General features: G+C 33.7%; 5 protein-coding genes and 1 long non-coding RNA gene across 13 annotated transcripts in view; 3 read left to right on the top strand and 3 right to left on the bottom strand.

Moving 5' to 3' along the window:
* Nucleotides 1-67: 67 nt before the first annotated feature.
* Nucleotides 68-1,189, bottom strand: LOC116434111 (ribosomal RNA processing protein 36 homolog). The gene is made up of 3 exons (XM_031992846.2): nt 1,052-1,189; nt 401-911; nt 68-322 (listed from the first exon to the last, which is right to left on the bottom strand). The coding sequence occupies exons 1-3, from the start codon at nt 1,094-1,096 to the stop codon at nt 186-188; spliced, it is 693 nt and encodes a 230-aa protein (XP_031848706.1). The 5' UTR covers nt 1,097-1,189; the 3' UTR covers nt 68-185.
* Nucleotides 1,190-1,928: 739 nt separating this feature from the next.
* Nucleotides 1,929-3,396, top strand: Trax (Translin associated factor X). Of its 2 annotated transcripts, XM_031969654.2 has the most exons (3): nt 1,929-2,081; nt 2,391-2,717; nt 2,856-3,396. In XM_031969654.2, the coding sequence occupies exons 1-3, from the start codon at nt 2,066-2,068 to the stop codon at nt 3,215-3,217; spliced, it is 705 nt and encodes a 234-aa protein (XP_031825514.1). In that variant the 5' UTR covers nt 1,929-2,065; the 3' UTR covers nt 3,218-3,396. The 2 variants fall into 2 exon arrangements, with proteins under 2 accessions (XP_031825514.1, XP_031825513.1); XM_031969653.2 differs by having other exon boundaries at nt 2,391-3,396.
* A 140-nt stretch (nt 3,397-3,536) lies between these two features.
* Nucleotides 3,537-5,072, bottom strand: LOC116423907 (uncharacterized). 2 transcript variants are annotated; one of them, XM_031969652.2, is made up of 5 exons: nt 4,879-5,072; nt 4,584-4,784; nt 4,299-4,516; nt 4,036-4,212; nt 3,537-3,976 (listed from the first exon to the last, which is right to left on the bottom strand). In XM_031969652.2, exons 2-5 carry the CDS (start codon nt 4,746-4,748, stop codon nt 3,613-3,615), a joined length of 924 nt encoding a protein of 307 aa, XP_031825512.1. In that variant the 5' UTR covers nt 4,749-4,784; nt 4,879-5,072; the 3' UTR covers nt 3,537-3,612. The 2 variants fall into 2 exon arrangements, with proteins under 2 accessions (XP_031825512.1, XP_031825511.1); XM_031969651.2 differs by having other exon boundaries at nt 4,584-4,763.
* A 551-nt stretch (nt 5,073-5,623) lies between these two features.
* On the bottom strand, nt 5,624-14,012 carry LOC116423962 (WD repeat-containing protein 20). 3 transcript variants are annotated; one of them, XM_031969787.2, is made up of 4 exons: nt 13,268-14,012; nt 12,452-12,634; nt 10,667-12,058; nt 5,624-8,670 (listed from the first exon to the last, which is right to left on the bottom strand). In XM_031969787.2, exons 1-4 carry the CDS (start codon nt 13,535-13,537, stop codon nt 8,599-8,601), a joined length of 1,917 nt encoding a protein of 638 aa, XP_031825647.1. In that variant the 5' UTR covers nt 13,538-14,012; the 3' UTR covers nt 5,624-8,598. The 3 variants fall into 3 exon arrangements, with proteins under 3 accessions (XP_031825647.1, XP_076226317.1, XP_031825646.1); XM_076370202.1 differs by lacking the exon at nt 5,624-8,670 and adding an exon at nt 8,970-9,115 and having other exon boundaries at nt 13,268-14,010; XM_031969786.2 differs by lacking the exon at nt 5,624-8,670 and having other exon boundaries at nt 9,134-12,058; nt 13,268-14,008.
* Nucleotides 14,013-14,210: 198 nt separating this feature from the next.
* Nucleotides 14,211-17,908, top strand: part of LOC143174829 (uncharacterized) — a 42,202-nt gene continuing 38,504 nt past the window's right edge. For all 4 annotated transcript variants that reach the window (XR_012999221.1, XR_012999222.1, XR_012999223.1 and 1 more), the window contains exons 1-2: nt 14,211-14,497; nt 14,750-14,904. This is a non-coding gene — a long non-coding RNA (uncharacterized LOC143174829). The remainder of the gene's footprint in view (nt 14,498-14,749; nt 14,905-17,908) is intronic.
* On the top strand, nt 15,291-17,896 carry LOC116423960 (U3 small nucleolar RNA-associated protein 25 homolog). The gene has a single exon (XM_031969782.2). It carries the CDS (start codon nt 15,620-15,622, stop codon nt 17,894-17,896), a length of 2,277 nt encoding a protein of 758 aa, XP_031825642.2. The 5' UTR covers nt 15,291-15,619.

Below are 17,908 nucleotides of genomic sequence, written 5' to 3'. Positions count from 1 at the left end.
AGAGCCGCGGGGTCCACGGGGGCAGCTGGACAAGGTGAAGGGGAGAAAATGGAAACTTAGCTTCCGAGTGTCGGTAGTGTTTATTACGCTTATGTACACCTGTAATTATTCCAGCCATGTTCGATTCGTATAAATTTTAATTTCATGTACACCTGTTGTTGTTCTTCTTCTTCTGCTTCTTGTTTTCATTCCGTATCCGCCGCTAACTTCTCTCTGTCCCTGCGAAGATTCTTCTTGCGTAATCTTTGAATGTGCTTCTTTAGTTTCCCTGAGTTCTTCAGTTCCTCGTACTGCGACACCAGATCTAGCACCTTTCTCTCAGCTGAAAATCAATAAACATAATTAGCAACGGAATTAAATTCCTTTGAATAATGTGTAGATATTCTTAAGGATAGATTACATTTCCTCTTGAAGTTAGGCTTCTCTCCTCTCTTAATCGCTTCCGCCACTTCCTTCTTCTCCTGATACACCTTCTGCTCCTTTTGATTGCTCCTGTGCTCTTCGCGTAATTGATTCTCTAACCGCTGAATCAGATACTTGATTTTCTTTATCATCTTCGGATCGTCGGTTTCCTGTAACTCGTTTCTCAGTTTCTTTATATCATCCTTCTTCACGTCGCTGAGGAAGCCGTAAGCTTTCTTGAATATTTTCGGGTTGAACGTGCCGCAGAGACTGTCGAACCTCGGATCCCTAGGTATGTGTTTCTTTAGCTGTACGACTTCCCTGAAGCGAGGAACAGGTTTCTTCGACGACATTTCTCGGGGTCTGTTCTTATTCTCCCGCTTGAACTCTACCTTCCGCAGCCTTTTTGGACCGAACACCGCTTCGTTGTACACTTTCGTTCCTAATTTCTCTTTGAGCTTCTGTAAATCCTCGAAACTCATTTCTGAAAGCTCCGCCTTTATCTGATCCTACGATAAAACATTAAATGTAATTAATACTAATATATTCCAGGACATTTAATTTTCTTATTGAGTGTAAACATAACCTTCAACACTCCAAAAGGATAGCAATCAAAACAGTAACTAGAAATATGTGTATCAAAACCTACTTTGTCCTTTTCCTCGTCAAGAAGGCCCACTTCTTCGTCACTCATGTTAAATCAGGGGAAGTAATTTCAAAATTAATAAACTTCTGCTCCTTTTCAATGAAGCTACATACAGTCGCCATATTGTCACCGGAAGTGGTACCAATATTTGTGAAAAAAAAGTGTATTGGTAACACTGAAAATGGTACTGTGGCGCCATCCGTGGCAAAACGCTCAAACTGGTAGCCAAATGTTACCGATGCGGAAATTCAAAAGGATCGACAGTGGCGCCACCCGTGGCAAAACGCTCAAACTGGTAGCCAAATGTTACCGATATGGAAATTCAAAAGGATCGACGGTGGCGCCACCAGTGGCAAAACGCTCAAACTGGTAGCCAAATGTTACCGATATAGAAATTCAAAAGGATCGACAGTGGCGCCACCCGTGGCAAAACGCTCAAACTGGTAGCAAAATGTTACCGATGTGGAAATTCAAAAGGATCGACGGTGGCGCCATCCGTGGCAAAACGCTCAAACTGGTAGCCAAATGTTACCGATGTGGAAATTCAAAAGGAACGACGGTAGCGCCACCAGTGGCAAAATTCTAAAACTGTTAGCCAAATGTTACCGATGTGGAAATTCAAAAGGTATAGCTAATTTGTCAATAATGTTAGTTGCAATTTGTAAATGAAGTTAATTTCTGTTTATTAGAAATCGTTCAATAGATTTTAAATTCTTTTGTTAATATTCGTGATATTCTTTTTGTAAATATTCAGTTAGAAACAAACCGTCATAGAAGTAGGACGATAAAATATTTCATTATAATTTAGTGGACATTGTGAATAAATAATACATTGAATAAAGAAAAGCCACAGTGTTGTATTCTATGGGACATCTGTACGAAGTTCAAAGTTCGTATCTAAGGAGTGGTTTTCTAGGTCGATAAAGTAGTCGACGGAGATCGTGAATGTGTTAGAGTGTTCGGTCTATTCTGATATCTTCTCAGTGATACTTTCATAGTAGTGAAAAAATAATTGCGATGTCTCATATGAAAGGTACATTAATGAAACTGGAATTATTCAAAGTGGGCCTTGTAGTCGACTTTTACTCGTAAAAAGTTGTCGGTTTTAATTTTCCAACAGCACTTTGACAGATGTTGATGAATGGATCAGTAATGATCCATACGGATATTTAATTTTTGTATTCTATAAGTTATGTTTATCATCGCTCTGTCAAATACAATATTATTTTTTACGTAAATGCTAGCTATTACATAAGAGTCATAAGATATATTAAATTCATGTAATGATACATTAAATTGTTCCTAACCACACTGAAAATTCTCGTTTTATGGTTCGATTAAGGAGGCAGAAAAAATCATTCTCACGGCAGTAAAAAGGGCCACCTCGGCGAGAAAGGAAAAGAGATAGCGCAAAATGTCGACGAAGATAGTCTGGTCATGCGACAATTCCGAGCTTATGGAGCGGAATTAGATGACAAAAACGATCGCTTCGAGAGGATTTTGAAAATTTGTAGAGACATCACGATAGAAAGTAAAAGAATCATCTATCTTTTACACACCATAGACAATGAAAGCAAACAAGGAAGTATATTGAATCAGGCTAAGACAAAACTACAGAATGTTGCACAGAATCATTTTAAACGCATTGCACTGGAACTTGAGAAGGAAGGTCCTTATCAATATTTAAAAGCATATCGTAGTAGTTTAGAAGAATACATAGAAGCAGTTACCTTTTACCAATATTTGCATAATGATGAATTGGAAGGTTGGTCAGAAATAGAAAAAATGATCACTTACACGATTACAGACAAACCTGAACCAAGGACTATACGTACTTTGGTCACACCACGCGAATATATCTTAGGAATAGCAGATCTGACTGGAGAACTAATGCGCAAATGTATCAATAATTTAGGAACACAAGATATTGACAATTGTTACCAAATATGCAACTTTGTCAAAAAGATGTATACAGGTTTCCTTAGTTGTACACATTTTTCTAATAAAGAAATGAATAGGAAATTATTCACACTCGAACAGAGCCTTCATAAAATAGAAAATGTTTGCTATATCATTAAAGTCAGAGGTTCTGAAATACCAAGGCACATACTTATAGATGTAGCAACTGAGAACTATGCAGAAAGTGATGAAGGATATCAGGGGTATTAATTAATTGCAAACATTCTAAAGTGATACAAATATTACAAGTATTCATTAAACTTCTTCATTTGTACAATTTATAATATTCACTTAACAACATTTGTATAAAATTTATTCATCAAATTAGCTGTATACTTATATTTCCATTAATATATAAAAATACTGCCTTTTCTTACAAATATATTTATAGATCTTAAATAGTTTTGTTTGATACCAGTGTCATAAAGCATTTTTTATAAAATGTATATTTTTATGTATTTTCATTTTTGTTATATTAAGTATTATAATAAGTGAATATGAATATGAAAATAAGTATTATATGTTAATATGAATTTCTAAATATGTATTAAATCTATATAAACAATCAAGAAATCTTTTTACAGTTTGCAATAAAAATATTCTTCTTAATCATCAGTTGTGTCATCCTCCCATTCCATTTCACTTTTATCATCGTATTCGTCGTCGTCCGAATTTTCCACATCACTAGATGGTTGATAATCAGATTCATCTACAGATTCTTCAACAGAATCATCTGAAAATGAATCTTCTAGATCAGATAAAGTATTTGAGGATGCTAGCGATGTTTTTTTACTGGCTCGTTTACGTTTGTCATTAGGTGCTTTTTGCATTGTATGTTTATAATCTTTTTTATGTTGAGGATTGGTACGATAACACTGTATACCGTAAGGACATTCTTTTCTGTTATCTATTGTATCATAATCAGAATCCATGGGATGACTGTATTTAGCTTTGTGTTGTGGATTTCTCCTATAAGAAAACAGTTTTTTTGTCAAAAGCCTTACAATAAGAGGACAGAATAAAGTTACCTATAACATTTGTCTCCATATTTGCATCTTTCTCTTATGGGTGTATCTGTTGGTACATTATCAGAGACATTTGGTTTATTTGCTTCCACTGAATCATGAGATTCTGTGCTTTCTGCTATAAGAGGTTTATCACTTTGTTCTGTTCCATTTGTTGAATTTCTGTTTTCATCATTGGAACTATTTTAAATGAACACAAAAAGATTAATTACTTAGAACTATGTTATCATTGAATATTAAATGTTACATTAAAATTAAAGTGTAACCTAAAGACTTGAGTTTTCTGAATGTTTGCTTCTGCTGATTCTGCATTACTTGATAAATTTGCTTCAGTCTTAACAGGCTCTTGGGTTTTTGCTGTGGGTATATTATTATTATCTACCAATACATCATTTGGTATGTTAATACATCCTAAATTATCTCCTTCCCCTGATTCTGAGCATAGCTTTTTGTGAGGTACATCACAACTTATATTCTCATTAGCCTAAATTTCATCAGTAAAAAACATGTAAAGACTAAAATATATTATCATTAGAACATTAATTTTATACTTTTCGTTTCTCTGTATTTTCCTCGTTAATTTCCATCATAGAAGGTTCTGATACCACTTTAAACCAACATTTCTCTGATACCAAAGAGCAAATGTCCCCTGGTTTGATTGGAACAGTAACACCCAACTTAAGAAGTTGCCACCGTGAAGTTTCTGTAGATTTCATGTAACACGATGAAACCTAGTAATAACACAATGATTCCTATAGAAAATTGTATAATGTTTCATTCAATTCTGGCAAAATCTTTGCAACCAATGATGCGTAGTAATTTGTGAGAACTTTAAGTTTACGTTACCGGTGTTATTGTCATGTCATTTTTTGATGACAAATTTATCGTTGCTGCGTACTTGTTGCTTTGACCATTGCTCCGCTGAAATTCCCGTAGATATAGAATCAGTTCAAAATAAAATGTATTTGAAAATTCTGTTAACACGAAATTCCGACGGTTAAACTTTAGGCGCAATAACGAAAGCCAACGGATGTCACGTGACCGAACCCGATCATTCACGCACGCGTGAAGAAACTTTTTACGCGTAACAGAAATTTCAAATTAATTTTCAACGAACCGAAATTGCGATGCAATTAATGCCAAGGTAATTATACCGCAAGACTATTTAACTTGACAGTTTTATTTTTAATTATTATTTAATGTAACTTGATCGTGTACTTACTTCAGACCCAACACTCGAACCAATAATATTGTTACCAATCTGTAAGTTTGTTTTTTCTACCAAATCATTATCCACGCGAAGCAATCGTAATTTTTTCATTTTGTCTGTCCACAGAATTTTCACTAAAATTTTAATTGTTTATATGGAGAAACTTTTCGCGAACCTGTAACAAAACACAATTTTTAACAAAGGACATGAAACGAAATTAATCATAGTTGGCTAAGTATATTGAGCGATTAAAAATTGATATACCTATACATTTTTTTTATATAAAACATATTATTAATATTATATTTGAACAGATATAATTCCTGAAACGATCGACTAAACTCAGGTAAACAGTGTGATAAATAAAGGTACACGGTGGAGTTAACAATCAAAATTTTTTCATTTATAATTACAAAGAATGTACACCTTTACAAACAAATGAAGTGAAATGCGAAGAGAATTACATATTCGATGCGATGTCGTAAAGCTCTGTGTGTCTGTGTGTATGTGTGTTTGTGTGTATATATGTGTGTCTTATAAAAAAGTCGTCGAGTAGGAAATGATCAATGAATTTTTTACTTATTCGTTTAAATGTAATCAGCCAGATTGATCTGCCAATATAAAACGTAATTATCAAAATATCCTCTCGAATCGTTGTATGTATACTCGGTGTGAAACGAACAGCGATTCTAAACGACCGTGTCAAGCGAATAGCTAACGTTCGCTATTCATAATATCGTCGGCAAAATATTTGTCGATACATTCGCTTCCGATACAAAAGAAATCTTGTTCGCTTTACAGAACGAAAAACAAAGCATTTTATCCGGCATGATCAAAGCATTGGATTACTGGAATAATGAAAGAATTAATAACATCATCGTTCGGTCTCTGTTCGACTTCGATCAGTGCCAGATACGAAACAAGACGCACCGTTTATTTATTATGAATCCGTTCTGCTTACAATGTAGGAACATCATAAATCTCAAATTCGATCGATCAAACGCAGAGTTTGGTATTCAACAGGCCATTTCAGTTTGTTCTTTTCTTTCCTTCTTTCTTTAAAGTTCCTCCTAAAGTCAATCTTCAATTGTTCAATATGATAAATACAGGTTGAAGATCAATCATCATCATTCGTCTTATAGCACACGACAACGCGACTCACGACGTTTAATATAATTCTCACTTTCATGGCTTACAATTAGATAATTAATTAGTGTTAGCATACACACGTATCACAGCATACCTCCGGGAACTTGCCATATAAAAGATTAATGTTACAATGTTCGTCATTCTTAAAAAACGAGAATGCGCTGGGTATAAAATAACATATCGGATAAAAAGTTGGTAACTAAAAGACACAGTTATGTACAATCCTCCTTCGAATATTTCCGCTGAGAAAAATGACGGTCTCCGTTGTTCCGTTTAATGATACTTGGTAACTCATTAACGTAATTCTCGTAATGTAATAGAAACAGGATCTTATATACAGAATATTCAAGAATACCTGCTTTCTATATTATAGTTTCAAACTTTTCTTTTGGTTTTTTTGGTTTTTTTTTTTTGCTTTCGTATGAGAATTTTTAAAAGAATGTACATGTTATTGCTCTGACAATGGTTTCCCGTAATGGAAATATGAATAGAATTGATTGTGTTGCTTTTTAGCGGTATTAAAATATTCTTGAACATTCTTCGCAATTAAAGCCGTGACGAATATTATTGTCTAGGAAACACTGCTTAACTCATTCTTAATTGTGTAAGTTATATAAGCTAACTCGGTTAGCGTTTTACATTATAACGTATGAACTCAATTCATCTGCATTTCCTTTTTAAAACATTTCTGAAAAAATGCCTATAAAAAGAGGTGAAAAATTTGCCATTGTTCTCAAATCATTTCCAGTAAATTATAACAATGCAAAGTTGCTCTTACATGTTGCGTTACATATAGATTTATATAAATTAATAAATAGTATCGCCGTGTGGAATATTCCGTTTGAAATACTGTCTATTATCAGAATACCCGATAATCGTTTGTTTATACATTCATACTTTACAATACATAGACTTCTGTATCTGAGAACCATGTCTAAATAACAGAAGAATTCAATATATCTCTTTTATTCAATGTAAAGATCATTCGTTATCGTTAGATTAAGAAATTTTATTGAAAACTACGATGCCCGTCTTATGCCAAGCGCATAAGTTACTTAGTGATCGTGTAACTTGCACGTTCCATTGAAAAATTTCATTAATCGTTTATTATTAAAACGTATATAACATTTCCTAGCTCTCAGATATAAAGTCACATTTTATATAAAGTCCTCAACTGATTGTACATCTTCAATGTACTTATTATAGATTTCCAATAAAGCGAACAAGTTTCTTAGAAAACCATTTAAACAACTATGCAATAAAATAAATAAAAATTTCCGTCCTTGGAATTAACTTACAATTTTTTTATTAGGACAATTTAGTTAAAACGAAGAGACTACGATTCTGAAATATATTAACAGAAAATATAGTATACCGAAGGAACAATTAAACGTACGTTTTCATTAAATATATCAAATATTTATAATTAACAACATAGAAAAATAATACTAATAAAACTTTAAGAATGAAACATTTAACGTGAATTCTCTTTAAAAAATTGTTTTAGTTCACTTTTTCCGCGTGAATTGCTATTCAAGATTAAACAATTAGTAGTAACGAGTATGCAAATCGGAATACTGTTTAAAATATTTCATATTTATACATTCTTCTGACTGATTACAGCGGTTGCATTTCTCGTTAATGTATGTTGCAAAAGCATGTCGCTTGAAATCAAGTCTTTAAACAACTGTAATTAAATCTTAATAATACAAAAGTTCTTAATCATATACATAAGCACTTAATATTAACTTCATTCGATTCAGATCTTTCACTTAACAGGACCTTATTGGAATGATATAGTGTACAGCATACAAGATCAAATGTATCTATGTATACATATATACATGTATACACAATTTATTTATTACTTTCTCTGAATTTTCTTATAAAATAAGTGTAAGACTATGAAATTTAAATGCTTTCCATGTGTAAACGAAACGAAAATAGAAAGCAAGAATAAATGTATGCACCAGAATCGACTTATGAAATAAAAATGTGTCTTTAAGCATTAAGCTATTAGATGCCTTTATGATAATTCTTTGATTATCCAACTTTTAAACAGTACTGGAATAACTTTCACTTGGCCATACATAATATAAGTGACGATAATGGGTATATGGAAACTGCATTTTTGAGGACTGCAGTACACGTAACGACGGGACGTATTCATCTTCTTGCTTTGAACGTATATTGATATCTGGTTCTGGCTATACTATAGTACCTCCACCCTCCACTGGACTGACAACATGGAGAGCGTTTCCAACTTGTCCCACTCCTGGCTGCAATCAAAAGTTGTACAAAAATTTACTACGAAATATCATTTTCTTTGTCCATATAAATATTCTGCAATTAATTATAAGCAGTTTAAAAATAATTTTAAATTTTGTAAGTGCATCAAAGAACAGTGCAATGATAGCATATTAAAAGTATCATTCATTGATACATGTTCTAAAATGCCTTAGCAAGGCATATACTACTAAATCGAGCAAATATATATAAATATATATACTATACTACTCAGACCAATGATGCAATAAACAAGTCAAGGAAACAATAAATTATACGTACCATGCGATAACTCTGGGAAGACTCATCCATGATTCTCTTGCATCAGCCAAAGCATGGTATAGAACATTAATCTTTCCAATCAAAGTAAAAAATATAATGCCCCACTGGCTTAAGAAACAAGCACAAGCATCTTCCGATAAAATTATAAAACTCTCACTATAAAAGAAGCAATGCACACTATATGAAAATTATCACAAAACTCTTAACTTGTTAAATCACTATAACAAATAAGGGAGCATTGGGATATTTTGACAATAGAAACGCATTATGCAAAACACCAGGAAACTGAATCTAATATCATAAATCCAAAAGTCATAACTTACAAATATGATCATTTCATGTCATGCCAGACATTTCAACCAATACAACTGCCATGTATGCTAATGATTGGCAGCCATATACATACGTATACGTGTATGTAATCAGTTCTGCCTGGAGTCTCTACATTGCTTTCTATATAAATTCAAGCAGGAAGCAAGCAGCAAAGTTTCATTCAATTGTTTTGCTTTATTGTACAACAAGGCAATTCATTGTTTTCAACAAAGGATTAAATGTCACATTATTATAATCTGGGACGATACTTTGACTAAGTAATTCATTGACTTTCTATCATTCGCTAAGCTAAGCTAATAACACTTTACAGGAAAGAAAGAAGGGTTTAAGGGGCCTGCCCTGTTACAAAATCTTATGGGGCGCAAACAATGTTACTTTCAATGATGCAAACCAAACATAAATATATTTTATTTATAATTATACTAATGTACTTCTTCAATATTCATAATGAATATATTTTGACCAGATGATCTTTAGGCACAGATATAAATGGAGGCTTGTACTATGAATGAATGTGCTTTCATTTCTAATTACCTTTATTATTTGTTATTTCTGTAGATGTGTCTACTTAACCAAATAAAAAAATGTTCAAAAGTTTCAATGAACAAAACTTATCACTTGTATAATTTTCATACATTGGATGAAATAACATTCGAATCACAAAGGATTAAAGATATAATCTCTTAACAACATCCAACTGAATATTGTAAACTGATGCATTCATAGTACTATCCATCCGTACATTTCTGTAATTAATACATAATACAGACTACAAGATAATGCTAGAAGGTTTTCAATATTTTCCAATGGCACCATTCATAATATACACTGCTTTGGATAAAATGTAAACTAGGATGTAATTTGTAACTATGAGAAACATATGTTATTCTCAAATAAAAATCTATCAAAATCAGCACATTATATATATATACACATTATACATGTGCCATATATACACATATATATATATATATATAACACACACAATACCGCAAGGACAGTATTTCTTATTATATCAAAGTTGAAAAATAACAAAACTACATCCCACGTGTCTTTCGCATTCAATAAATTTCAGTGTTTAAAAGAGCATTTGCCACCTAACACAATTCAACAATGACAATAGAAAAATTGTCCAAAGCATTATCATACTTTTATTCTTCTCTATTTAAGAATGATAATGATTATAATGTCTATTTCTATATATATATACAAATTGGAATTTGTCACTAAAAAGACCCTACTTCACAAAGTTGCAATAACAGTTGAAGATGGGTTACATCATAGATCGTTAGATCGCAAGGAAGTAATATTGGTGTAAGGATTGCTATGATGGTGTTGCCTGTGCAGAGTGCTGCTGATGGTGAGAGAACCTACCATGTGACCAGGCCTTGCCCATGTGTAGACATATCCATCTTGACACGCTGTTACGAAGCAATCTTCCCTAAACACTAATTCAGTCAATCTTTCATGCGCCAACTTCTTGCACACCAGTGGTTCTAATACTGGGCACTCATCAAACCTAGGGCACCGGGCAGTTCCTATTAACCTCATTGAATCGTCCATCACAGAACTAACCTTTTTATTTGCACCTACTAAACTTCCACTGACACTGTTCATATTACTACTTGTATTTGAGTTAGTGGTAGCTTTATCGCCACCACTATTTTGCATTATTGTGCTATTAGATGCACCACTACCTCTCATTGTGAGGCTAAAGTTTCTTTTATGATTATCACCTTTACGTTCACCAAAACCAAGACCTGCTAACCTTTGTGTCAATGAATTTACAGTTGACACCGTAGTATTTGTACTTGTGCTATTGTTACTACTTTCATTATTACCACTCACATTTTCTTTGTAATTAACATTATTCAAATTGTTGTGTTTAGAATTGTTCAATTGATGATTCGCCGTTGAACCATTCCCGCTGTTGATTGCTCCTGATGTAGAAAGAGTACCGGAACCTGCTACAGAGGGCCTCTGCTTTGCGCACATTGGTTGTCTCAACACATCTTCAGTAATATCCCACAAACACAGTTGAGTATCCTGTGACACGCTACCTAGCCTGTAGCATGTACCACCTGACACTCGTAACTCTGATCCACAAGAGTTTCTATTCGAATGAACTCCTTGTGAGGTCGTGGACAGACGATTAGATTTTTCACGGAAGTGATTATGATTATTGTGTGGTAATGTTTCATCATCTGAACCACTGAAGTCAGGATCATGATCTCCATAAGATGTAGTGTAGGGATCAAAAGCTACTACGCTTACCCAGCTATGATGACCCTGACCTCGTGCTACCACTCTTTTCTCATGAAAGCTCCAAATTGTCACAAGATCATCTTCACCTCCAACAACAACATATCTTCCATCCGGTGACCAACATACACACAGGAACCCACCAAAATAACTTCTAGCTGAACCCACTAATTCCATTGTGTTATATTGGAATACACGTAGAAATCCGTCTTGGGAAACTACAGCTAGATTGGAGCCACACGGACTAAAGGCAAATTCATTTATGCAACATCCTTCTGCACCTATGACCCATCGATACAATGGGTTCCTTGTAGACTTTGTCTTGCAAGTATATATGGCATAACCATCTCCTGATTTGAAGGATTGATAATGAGGAGCTGTTGTACCGCACAAGAGTTCTTCATTGTATAAATATAGTTGTCCAGAACTATGCGATACTAAGAAGAGGTTATTGGAGCCAGGAACCCATTTTATACATGTTACTTTGCTCTTATCTATCAATCTCTGAAAAATTAAGGAATCATGTACAAAATATACTATATAACAAAACATGGTAAAAAGTCAGTATTTTAAAAAAATAATATCTACACAATAAAGAGTTTTTGGAATAATTTGTGTCACAAACACTAGTCATAATTATAAGTAAAATCAGTGAACTATTAGTAATTCCTTGTTTATCATGTTTCAACAAGATAACACGTTCATATCAATAGATACTGGATAAATGCCAACACCTTTTTTACACATTACAGGAAAGTATCTAATGATAGCAGTGATATAGAAGGTCCTCTTTTAAAGTCACAATTTTAGGATTGTGCCAATATTATTTTACAATCTCCTCATATGTTAAAAGGAATTTATTTTCAATTGTTATTTTACACTAAAGGTGTTACTCACATCTTCATTGTATAATTTGTTCAACTCCTTTTTTATTGGATCTATCAATTGAATTTGTCCCGTAGAGAAACCAACTAATAATGGTGCACTATCTGCAGTTGCTGTTGTTTGGTTAAAATTGTGGCAAGTTGGATTAGTTCCTTTATATAATTTTTTATCCAATGGCTTATTCAAATCCACAGCCTGAAACATTTTAATTCAATATACATCCCGTACAAGACTAACCAAGAAACTTGAAAATTATAGAATACCAAGGAAATCACTATTATATAATATTGTTTGCTATTACATTACAGGCTGTCTTAACATATACAAAATTCCAACATTTATTAAAAGCAAAACTTTGCATAACACAATTGGGAAAGTGACAAGAAAAATACATCAATTATTTACATAAGATTTCTACATAACAATTATACATAAGTTTCATAAATGTACTCCTATCTCACTCATCACTGATGGTAACATAAAATACATAATACTTTCAAAGACAAACAATCAAACCACTGAAGAAACAAACTACTTCATATTTCAATTTAAATCAAAGATTATGCATTTTAAAATAGCATTAAAAGAAAAGAATCTGATAACAATACGGTATTGACACTTAAGAAAATCGTATATAAATAAAGCTCGATAAACGAGATCCTGTATTTATCAATGAATAAAGTAAAAGGATTCTGTATTAGGTGTGGTAAAATCTGCAAAGATGGAGTCTTGATATGCGTTTTCGAGGTTAGGTTTGAAAGAATCCATGCTCGATTAAACACAAATATATTAGTGTGATGTATTAAATAGAAAAAAAACTCGCCTCACCTTTTTAACGCCCCGGTATACGTAAACATAGAGCTCCTTGCCAAAGTTGAAACACATTCGGTCGCCGAGACCTTGCGTACCCGTGGGGTCCGCTGGGTCCGGTAAAGTTACGAAAGACACCCTAACGGATGCACTTCCTTGACTGTTCGTATAGCCGACCCTGTTTGGCCTCGAATACTCCGACAAAGTCATTAGCTTGTATGTTCCTTCCCGCGTGACAAACTGTGTTTTCAAGTCCTCCTTCCCTCCTCCATCCAGCTGCACAGCCATCTTACCACCAGCGGAACGACGGAGGAGCTCATCAGATACGAAAAAATCTTTCGTTGGCTTCTGCACTCCTACACGTCTGTTGACAACTGGTCACCCGGAAGCCTCGCGAAGTTGTCAAACACCGTATCAGCACTTCCCCGTTTTTGAAAAACTTCCAAATAATCGCAACTTACCGGTCCAATACGAGAACACTGGTAAGGGCGCCTCAAGTTCTATATTGAAACTGCCCGTGCATTTGCGACCCGCAGCTCACGCTCTCAACCTCGTATAGGATAACCTTCTCCCCACTGTACACACGACAATTTTTTTCCATTTCTGCATCACGCGTAACTTGCAATGTGCACGTAGTGTGGAAAAGAAATATTTTTCAGAAGCAACCGTTTAACGATAGTTTCGAAATTATACATCTTTTTTTAGTAAATTGTATCGTTTGATATAAAAAAATTTGAAAGCAGTTTTCATCTTGATACGCATACGTGCATCAGTAACGAAATGCTTACAATGAATTTATCTAGCTTTTACATAGTAGTATTTTTTTATAGCGGTAGGATCATAAAGGAACAAAATTATAAATTACTCGTACGATTTCATAGAAATACAATTACTTTTATAGTATATCGTTAATGTCTAAACTCCGTTATGTATGTTACAGTCATTACCTTTAATAGTTTATTGCAAGATTTTTTTTAGACAATATACTATAAAATTAAAGAATGTACGGCACTGTCGGCAGCGTGTTATTAATGCGCGCGCAGCGTCGCCTGTTCGTCTGAACTCGTTGGCTCCGAAGGCCTGTCAGGAACCGGATATTTTGTAAACAACCGTGCAAAGGGTTAATTAATTTTGCCTACTTTTTTCTACTTCCTGTGTTTCTCTTCCGTTCGGGTTATCAAGAACGCTTGTTAATGCAGCTGTCACTGACTACTTTAAGCTCTAGGCTGATAACTTATCAACTAACCGGTAATGCCGAAACTATTTTTTATAGTACGATATGCAAATACATACCTTTCCGCTAATGTACGTTCGAATAATACTCGAAAATCTTTCTAATTTTTCTCCGTCTTATCACGCAACGCGATAAGTCTTGAATTTTGATTCATCGAATCGAGGATAAAAATGATTGTTAGTTTAAAAAGTTCTATCTGTTGCGATAATTTATCCACTGAAATCAACAGTCACGTGATCCTTGTGATACGGGTATTCACTTTACAGATTTCTTCCGGTTCTCCAAATGGCAATTAATTTTCCGTGACGCAACTATAATTGAAGATTCAAATGGTGTATCGCTCAATACACGTCTTTGGAAATATTTGACGACTGGTTGATGAGGCTTTGTTTTGCAAGAACAATAAACACCGCAACGACACGTATGTATTAAATATTCATTCGAATTATTGCATGTTAAACTTCGTCTTATTAATTGTGCCTTACTTCACATACTGAAACGGATTTTGTCGAAATTTTGTTGACTGAATTTGACATGCTAAATTATTTTGATCTCCATACGTTTTGAAGTACTTAATTTGAAATGCATCGGATGTTTCGCATTTTTGTTGGAAACATTAAAGCGATGATTATGATAGAAATATCTTATTGAAAGAAAAAGTATGATTATATCATTGAAGATTATGGTTTTCTTATTATAATATTTTGTACTTGTTCACGAGTATGCAACATATGAAAAGATTAAGTATGTTGAAATTACGACATAGATGTTATAGCTTACAATAGGGTGCAAATTTTAAATTCAGCGCCCATAACCTATCTTCAATGTGAAGACAGTAATTTCGTAAGCAGAGGTTCACATGCTGCTTATGGTGTTTATAAAACATTTGGGAATCCAATTTAATATAAATTAAAGTGCATTCAGCTTGTAAAGTATATTTTGCATGTTTCTGTAGTTTATTTAATTATAAATAATATGTGGACAAAATGTGTGTTTTTAATACGTGTGTTTGATTTTCTCAAACTCGTGGTATTGGTTATACGATAACAAATACACGTGGGTTTACGTATTTCATAATTTGTTAAAAAATTGTGTCGACATGTATCGATAATCGATATATAAAGTTCATTATAATTATGGCACGTGGAAAAAAACCGGTCCGTGGTGGGAAAAGAAAATTTAACCGGCACGATGTTCAACCGAAACCTAAGAAAGGTAAATTTAACCTAAAAGAAGCTTCATACATTAAAGAACGGGATGCTAAAAACAAAGAAATTGAAAAACGTAGGAAAATGTTGGAAGAAGAGAAATTACAACAGCAAGAATTAGTAACCGATAGTTCTGATGAAGATCAAACTGATCCTATGCAAGATTTACTAGCCACCTTTTCAAACACTAGTTCTTTTAAAAAAAATGCTATAGAATCTAATTCAGAAAGTGACACTTCTGATAATGAGGATGATATTGAAGAAAATGAGAATAGTAATGAAAATTTGGTAGTACATACAGATGATGACACTAGATTATCGAGTAGTAGTGAAAATGAAGATATTAAGATCAAAGAATTTGACGAAGAAGATGCTGAAACTGCCAAGGAAGATGCTGGTTATTTACAAGATCCATTTTCCATTCATCTTCGGGATGATTTAAGTGATAAACTTTATGAAGCGGCTTCTAATGTACCTCAAATCACAGAGACAGAAAAAGCAATATGGCCAGTTCTTGGGAATCTCATTTGTGAAATTCCTAAGGTGTCAGAGGATACAAGTGATATAAAACAGAAAGCCAAGGTCTCTGTTCTAGAAGATAAACATTTTGCCAAATGTGGTAGTTTTCCTTCTTTAATTGAAACAATCGACTGGGATAAATTATATGTAAAATCACAAATTCAAGGTAATATTACAAGAGCTAATTATACAAATATAAAAGATGATATTGACAAAGATCCATCACCTCTCACTCCTGTGCAAAGAGAACTATTTTCAATAATAAATAATTATCAAGATTTATATTACCCTGAAAGGACATTTTCTAATGCCGATCAAATAAGATTTATATATTGTTTACATGCAATTAATCATGCACTGAAAACAAGAACAAAAGTACTACATCATAATGCAAAAATAGTAAAATCAAAGTATACAAATATGGCTGATGTTCCTGAAGAATACAGAGATCAAGGTTTAGTCAGACCAAAAATTTTAATAATAGTTCCATTTAGACATTCTTGTTTGAGAATTGTTGAATTATTAATAGCCATTTTAATAGGGGAAGACAAAGGTGGCTCAGTCATGAATAAGAAAAGATTCATGGATGATTTTAGTGGTAATGAACTAATAATGCCCAAAAAAAATCCGAAACCAGAAGATTATGAGCAGACATTTCAGGGGAATACAGATGACACTTTCAAAATTGGAATTTCTATCACAAAAAAGACTTTAAAGTTATACTCTGAATTTTATTCGTCAGATATTATAATTTCATCTCTATTGGGTTTGAGAATGTTAGTGGGTGCAGAAGGTGAAGCAGAGAGGGATTACGATTTCTTGGCATCGATAGAATTATTAATTATGGACCAAGCAGAATTATTTGTAATGCAAAATTGGGATCACATGGTCCACGTATTAAACCATTTACATTTGCAACCAAAAGATTCACACAAAACAGACTTTTCTAGAGTAAGAAGTTGGTGTGTAAATGGTTGGAGTAAATATTACAGACAAACCTTAATATTTTCAAGTATCCATATACCTGAGATTTATGGAGTGTTCAATAAGAGGTGTTACAATTACGCAGGGAAAATTAAGATAATGAATCCCGTTTCCCTTGGAACTATTTGCCAAGTAGTTGTGCAAGTTCCACAAGTATTTCACAGATTCGAGAGTTCCAGTCACTTTCAAGCCTTGGAACAAAGAATGGATTTCTTTGTGACAAAAATACTTCCTCAGTACAAGGACAGAATTATGAACCATACATTGATCTTTATACCATCTTACTTTGACTTTGTGAAGCTGCGAAATTATTTTAAGAAGGAGGAGTACAGTTTTGTACAGATCTGCGAATACTCTAAGGACTCTAAAATAGCAAGAGCTAGGGATATGTTCTTCCACAGTGACGCACATTTCCTGTTGTATTCCGAACGATTTCATTTCTTCCGTAGAATACGACTGAAAGGTATAAGGCACCTCATATTTTACGCACCACCGACGTTCCCCGGGTTCTACAGCGAGATGTGCAATTTAATGCAAGAATTTAATCAGAATTCACGATCAGGTTCCAGCAGTAACATGACTGTAACCGTTTTATATTGTAAATACGACATTATGCAACTCTCCGCGGTCATAGGCACAGAAAGGGCGAAGAAAATGCTCGGGTCAGAGAAGTCTGTTCATATGCTCGTAACTGGTGAATGATAGATCGCAGAG

Source organism: Nomia melanderi, chromosome 8 (assembly GCF_051020985.1).
Source record: "Nomia melanderi isolate GNS246 chromosome 8, iyNomMela1, whole genome shotgun sequence".
In the NCBI taxonomy this organism is placed as follows: Eukaryota; Metazoa; Arthropoda; class Insecta; order Hymenoptera; family Halictidae; genus Nomia; species Nomia melanderi.
Note: the sequence above shows the minus strand (reverse complement) of the source record. Positions and strands in the feature narration are given on the sequence as shown.